Genomic DNA, 7746 nt, shown 5'->3' with positions numbered 1-7746 from the left:
CCAGACCCCATGGCCATGGGTATCTATAAAGCACCGTATCTATGACTTTAAAAATCAGCACTGGCCAAGTGAGACCTTAATGCTAATTGCCATAGCATTTCACTGTTTATCTTAGTTGAACTAGCATTACCAGTCCTGGTTGTTAACAACCTCAAGTGGCACTTTATTCATCTATCAACAGTCTTATCCTGTGAACAAGCAAGCGAAAAACTATAAACACCCACTCCAAAGTCACTTTATAGGTTTAAGCTAAAGCCCACAGAAAAAGACCATTCACAGAACTTCAGTGAGGACAAAATACAACCTCCAAACCAATGTTTTAATCTACAAAGTTTTATTTGTCTTTTTAAACTTGTAAACCATAAAAAGAGCTTATCAAATATCTGAAATTAGTACAAGAAAAAATGATGACTCATATATCAAACTGCATTTGAAGGTCCAAATTCCAAGACATGCACGGGGCTCTTCTGGCTTCCATTTGTGAAGCTGAAGACAAATTTAGCCCAGTTTGTTAGGTGTTTTATTAGAAAATTCACAAAGCCTCTATGTGCTATACTTTGTGAATCGAACACAATGGGAAGGATTAAGTGCAAGAATAAGCACTCAGCACCAGAAGGATCTGAATCCCATACCTTCAACCACAAAGTACTGGCTCACCAAAAGAGTACATCTCTTAGCTGGTAGCAATTACAGGCTGCTTTGTCTATATGGACCAGGCACTCAAAGGAAAACACAAACCCCACTTCATAGGCATGTCATGAAAAACAGAAAGCACAGTGCACCGTAATTACCAGTATGCCTGATATTATTAGTGTTTGCCCATTGCTAAATTTATGAAGACTCTTAACATTATGCCTTCAACATTCTTGTGAACTTTCTGGAACCTCCTACTCTCAGGCCCTGAAATACTAGGCTGATGAGACAGCCGATAAGGTCCAGTCTGCCATTTCTTGTGATATAAAGATTATACTTTGTGTCAGTAGATTTCACAGGCATAGTTAGTGCTTAGTGTTTAGAAAATCAGGACAGACACCGAAGCTTTGGGCAACATTTGACCAACTTACGCGTGTTTGGAATCAAACAGAAAAAGAACTGATTCTAAATATTGAAAACAACTGTAGAAACACCTCCGCTTCTGGAAAAATTTCCCTCAACTTGGACAGGGACTCAGGAAACCAGGGCATCATTTCTTATTCTGCCACAGCCCTTGTGGCAATTATCTACAGCTTTCCTCCCTTGCGCCTCCCATTGCACACTGGAGGTTGACCTCTTCTAGAAAGTCTTTCAAGCTTTCCTAGTGAAAAGCATTTGTGAACTACTATTGCTGGTTTATGAGCATTAAATGTACCATAAGAGATTCAAAAAAGTAATACAAATATAGCTTCTCCATACAGTATTTTCCTGCCTCTTGTCCATCTCCCCCCACCCCTCTGTTGGACAGTTCTGTGCTATCCCTACACTTCTCAAATCTTTCCATCCTTCCCTTGCCAGTCTTTCTTCACAGCTCTAACCCTCACAGTAATCCATCTGAATAGGCCTTAAAGTCCTGCTATTTTAAAATTAAGAAATTAGAAGACCTCATCCATATAATTTCTATCATTTTAGCTCAGTAGGATTGAATTATCTAGAATTATATAGAAATATAAAAGTAAATTAAAGCAGCATTGAAAACATCATTATTTAATAACTATAATCCAAACTTCAAATAAGATGCAGTTCAATGTCTACTGAATAATTTCAATATAAAATTATTTGCTTTTCTACATCTGTTCCTTTTAGCCCATTTTGAGCATGTTTTAAATGTACACAAGCCAAAAAAAAAATCCCAAAACAGTCCCTTCCAAGTCAGATCAACTGAACATCTGTCAAATATGCAAAGAAAATAAGTTATTATGTGATAAATTGAGGCTGGTTTTGCTGCTAAATGCATTAGAAAATAAGAGAAATCTTCTTCCAGAAGCTATTTAGAAAACACATTTAAGTTCAATTTTTATTTTATGGATTTTCAAACATGTTTCTGCTTGGTACATTTAAAAAAAAGTCTGACAACTAACAGGATGTTGAATATGACTTGCTTCCCAGCAAAACCATGAATAAGTCATGTTTGAAAACATATTTTCAGATCTTGATGAACTGCATCAAGGTAATTAAAGGTGAGGCTTGATTAGCTGACACATTTCCAAACATGAACATTCTTGCTTGTACTCCAGGCAAAAATTATGATGAATGTTTTTCAAATTTTCTAGCATGATGAATTTTTCTCAAGTATAATCTAGGCCCCAAGGGGCCTAACTTTCCTGTTAATTGGAATACAAATGAAATCTGTCATTCAATAATTGACATACACAATGACAGATGGAGAACAGTAAGCATTCATCATATCAGTATATTTATGTGGCAACTTGTAGAGTGTTGAGCATACACAGTACTTATCCCTTTATAAAAGACCACCTCTGTCGGAATCCATCTTGTGCCATTCACTAACTCCTACCAGAGGACACACACACACACATATATATATATACACATACATATATATATATACACACACACACACATACACCTTTAAGGTACTTCTCCAGCTGTACTTTGCTGTTCTGTGCTCATGATGACTAGAGTAGGAAGGCAGCTATAGAGGTCATATATGTGGCTTTTTAATTTGGTATGGCCTTAAGGGGCTGGTCTGCCAATACGGCAGGAGAACTTGTACTTCATGATCCAAGGGCAGAACTGGGTCTTAATTTCTAACAGCGACTAAATGACGTGTGGATGTTTCAAAGACATTTGGAAGTGCCTTGAGGTCCTCCAGTGACATGAGTATAAAGCACAGTATTTGCTGCTAATCTTAATTAATTTACCAGCTTGATCTCTTACAGTAAACTTCCATTTAATATTAGCAACTACAAAGCCATCAGCAGTAAGATGCATAAAAAATAAATACTGAAATCACTGTCTGAACATTACGTAGACTTCAAACCCACATTCCTGAAATGAAATTATAGGCACTCTGAAGCCAGTGGGAATCTGGCAGTCTCACCAGAGATTTCACTGGGTCAGAGATTTTACTTCACTATCCTTAGCTTAGTTTACTTTGTATTGGGTGGTCATGAAGTTGTGAGAAGATCTTAGCAATCCTTTTCAAAAATCTGGCTTCCCAAAAATTGCAGCTGGTAGAGGTAAGCAAAATTTTTCATTTGAAATTTTTTCAGCAAATAGTGCAAATTTTGGAATCATCTTCCACTTTGCTGAATTGCTTTGTGTAAAAACAGAAAAAATAAGTTAAAAGGCTGGAGTTTTCATTTTAAATGACTTCATGCCGCTCCATTTTACTTTTAAATAGTAATAATACACTCAACTGATTTTTTTTTTCCCTTGGGAATGAAATGTTTTGTTTAACCAGAAACTAATCTATTTTAAATTTTGATTTAGCCACAGTTTTGAGCAACTTAAAATTATATATATATACACAGATATATATATTAAAAAGTTTTCAGAATTAACAAGCTGAAAAATCAGTTACACAACACAGGTATAACAGTAGGGGACAAGAAATTTACCTTTGAAACTTGATAGTTTATATATAAAACCAAAGCATACCCAGTCCATACCTTATGGCCTGATCCTGTTCCCAAAAATGTTAATGCAAGCTCTTTCATCAGTGGGATCTGCAAGCACTGACAGCAATTGCAATAAGCCCCTGAAATCCACAACAAGAAGAAGGAAATATACTTTCTGAACTAGTAAAACTTTAATTAACAGGGGGTTCTCTTGGCACAGTTTTGCTGTTAAATAAATAAAGTATTTAGTCAAAACCATCTATATTTACTATACAAAATACTGAAAAGCAAACATTTTTAAAAGATACGGAAATTTAAGGTTCTGTGAAAAGAAACTGTGCTACATGTTATTCATACTTAATGCACGTAACACAACTGCAACACAGTATTTAGATACTGTATGTTCATACATGGCTGGTGTAAAGTTTTAGTATGGGGATGCCACGTTATTAAAATGTATTTGTATTTCACAGAATCTGCGCAAGGTAAAATTTGTCTTTTGAATCTCCAAATATAATAAACCAAACCAAATCAATGCAAGGTTTTAACCAATGGTCAGTTGTGTTACATTTCAGAGTCCACTTGTCACAGCTAGTACTGCACACTTTTCAATCAGATGGGATTTTGTAACTGGTGCTGTTATCTTTTCCAGCAAAATATCTTTGGGTGAAAGAGCATTTATGCCCCTTTGCTGCCCTTTCTTAGAAAAACCCACAGTTCTGAAAGCACTCTAGTTTTCCAGAACGTCTTCTGGTTTACAGAAAAAATCTGCATTAAAAAAATTGACCAAGAAACAATTCCCACCTCCCAGACTTTCTGGCAGATGCTCTACTGAAAAGAGAACAGCTTGAATTACTTATTCAAAACAAATAGCATGGCATCCCTTCTTAGATGGAATGTACACTGGTGTGTTTGCATGCGGTATAACATAAGTCACTTGAATACATCAGACTTTGTTAACACTATAATATAAATAAGCTTATTCCTTCTACTAGACATATAAATGCCTTTTTTTTTTCAGTCCATAATTATATATACATTGAAAAAGAATGATACACAAGCAGCAAAAAAGGCTTAGACTAGAACAACTCAGTGGTAACTAACCAAATTTGTGGCCTTTTCATATTTTTAATACAGAAAATTCTGCATATAAATATTTTCGGACTTTAGGAATTTTAAAAATAAACAGAACAGTATAGTTGTCACACAGATCAAACACATTTTAAAAACATTTTTTTTAGATTTAACAGAACACACTGTTGACAGCTAAAAAAAAAATAAAATAAACCAGATTTTTTAAAGAGGACAGTAAGTCTAAACAACTGCTGATCCAAGGATACAAGAGATGGACCTAATTACCATGAAGCAGTGATTCTATTCCAATTCCACAAGAAGGCAAGGCTTTCCACTTTTCTTTAAAAGTTGATGCCTCCATGTTCTTAGAAAGGACATCCCTCTAAAACTGGTCAGCAGTAAAGTAATACCCCATTTTGGATTGATCAAAACTCTAGTCAGAAAAAAAATACCCTACTCACGAAGGGCTTATAACAATGTGGGATAGTTACATTTTATAATATATACTATAGACAAAATACCACAACATTTAAAATAATTAAAACCAAAAGCAAATATGTTTATAGAACAATAATGTGAGGAGTTCTCTACTTTAATGTTCCAAAAGCAACGTAGGTGTTTTTCAGTCACTTTCTACCTGCAAAATGGTGATCTGTACAAAACCCAGCTGAATGTATTATAAATCTGGGCCCCACAGAAATTAAAACTTTGATGTACTGACCCTTTTTTTCACTTTTTCAATTTGCTTTTGACCTTCAAATTTCTCAGCAGCCAGTAAGGTCTTGTGAGTATGGTCTCATTCTCCTTCATGGAATGGAAGCCCTTTAATAAGGAAAAAGTAGAAGAGGCCAGAATGATTGTGAATGATATTTTTTTACATGTTGAATTGTCTCTAAAATGGGAAAAGCACAACTTGGTAGGTGCTGGGGAAATTTAAATTGGAGGCATCTAAGAAAATGCCACGGCATATGTTTCTAAAAAGTCACTGTTGTGGAAAAAAAAATATTATAATGTTAATATTCAAACCACAGATTTCTAAAACACAACAAAATGTACCTGAGAGTGTGCATATTTATATATATATATTTATATTTATATTTTATATATATTTGCCAACATTTAAAGTGAGAAAGTATATTTTCCTCAATTCTTTCTCAAAACAAAGAACTGTGGATTTAAACAAAACAAAAACCCCAAACAACCCCTCTCCTTCTCAACCCCCCATGAATGATACTTACGGCCCAAGCACTAAAGTCTAGTGATGCTTTTGAAAACCCCATTTCACATCCTCCTCTTTTCAAATGGTTACCCCAAACAGAAGGGAGAGTAAGCAAGAGAAAAACCAAAAATAAAAGAAGTATATTTAAATATTACCCAGTATATAACAGACTGTACTGTGTCAGTGAAGAATCTCCAAGAAAATAAAAGTGTAAGTCGTACACATGTAGCTCTGTTGACAAGTATAGCTAATATTTTCTTGTAATTATAAGATAATCTGAAAGGATGTGAACACAAACAGGCTACATGAATGCAGTATATTAAAATTCCCCCCCTGTAGCACATTACAATCAATAAAAAGAAAATAAAATCTGAATAATACTAGAGGTAGCAGCTGTTTGTATTTTCCATTATTCTGAGTATCTCTGGAGTCCAACCCTTCGAACATTGCTCCCCTGATAAAAGGCTTGTGTGCGATCAGCCGACATACAGCAGAGTGGTAAGCTAGATGTCTGCAATAGTGTTTGAAGTATCTTTCCTACTACAATGGAAGTAGTACTTGTAAAGAAGTGCGTTGACGACCTGTATTAAATCACAGCTCAAAAAGCTATGGCTGTTTGCTGTTTTACAAGCCACTTTTAAAAAAAAAATAAAATAAAATCCACAAGGTGTTTAAGCTATGCAGTTCCACAACATATAAATAGGGTAAGTTTCAAGAGTTCCATATAACCTCTAAAATATATGCTAGCTGAATATTAATGGAGTAACAATAATATTAATCATAATAATGCCTTAGTTCTGATATCACAAGAACGCATTTCCTTCATATGGGATGATTCTTGGAGGATGTTGGAGGGATCTCTTCTATGTCTGGTAGAAGTGATGGTAGTGGTGGTGGTGCTCGTGGTGGTGGTGGTGTTCATGTCTTTGTATCATTTGTCCAACTTGGCCTTCATATAAAATGACTGTGGGCAGGTCTCTCACATGTTCCTTTTCCACAACTGTCCCTGGAGACTGGAAGGTTTTGCACATTTGGTGATTCTCCTTTGCCCTCTGCTTATGCTTCTTGTGAACCTGTTGAGATTGCAAGGGGAGGTACGGAAGATTCTGGCCCACCCGTGCACTTGGGGAAGCCATTGGCATGGGCACCCCTTGAAAAGGTTTATTTCTGACTGCCCTTCCAGGATGCACAGGGGCAACGTTTTTGCCCTGGGCCTTGGGAGACCTCACAAAGTGCTTGTTTGAGTCCTGGTTCCGGAGCCTCTGTTGGATTTCTGCAATCTTGGCGTATGAACTTTCAGCCAGATTTATGTGGCTTGTATCCACCACTTGAGATTTCCTATGGTGAGCATGGAAGGTTTCAGGTTCATGAGAACGGGATCTAGTCTGATTTACAACTCTGCTTGGTGGGTCATGTTTTTGAGCTGCTGGAGGAGATCCTAGGAAATAACAAGCTGAGTTAGTCATCTAGTATTTCAAAGTTTTAATTAGTAGAATGTAGTTGGCAGGGATAGCATTATCGGCAGAGTGAATTCTTCCTAAGGAAGGGAATGCAATTATAGCTGTCTAGTTTAATTACATTTAATAATTCTGACTAGTAAATAATACACACGCAAATATACGTACAGATCTATATAAGAGTGACTATATGTGTGTGTGTGTATAAAAGTCTTTACATTACCTTCTCTTGGTCATCATCTATCTGAAATTCACCAAAATAACCATGAGTGGAATAGTAAAATCTTGGCAGAGGTCAGGGAAAGGGAGGAAATCCAAATCCCTTTAATTTGGGAACAGAAGCCAAAATTCCAGGTATGAACCCACATTCTCCTATTTTTGGGTCAGTAGTGAGTACAAAATATGTGCTGGTATCATCTTGGGAATGAGCTCCAACATC

General features: G+C 36.0%; 1 protein-coding gene across 1 annotated transcript in view; it reads right to left on the bottom strand.

The window, feature by feature from the left end:
- Window positions 1-317: 317 nt before the first annotated feature.
- Window positions 318-7746, bottom strand: part of NKD1 (NKD inhibitor of WNT signaling pathway 1) — a 114647-nt gene continuing 107218 nt past the window's right edge. The window contains exon 10 of the mRNA XM_074839804.1: window positions 318-7288. Within this exon, the coding sequence (XP_074695905.1) occupies window positions 6714-7288 (575 nt within the window). The 3' untranslated portion in view covers window positions 318-6713. The remainder of the gene's footprint in view (window positions 7289-7746) is intronic.

The sequence above is a fragment of the Strix aluco genome, chromosome 14 (assembly GCF_031877795.1).
Source record: "Strix aluco isolate bStrAlu1 chromosome 14, bStrAlu1.hap1, whole genome shotgun sequence".
Lineage (NCBI taxonomy): Eukaryota > Metazoa > Chordata > Aves > Strigiformes > Strigidae > Strix > Strix aluco.
This window is presented reverse-complemented; position numbering and strand designations above follow the sequence as displayed.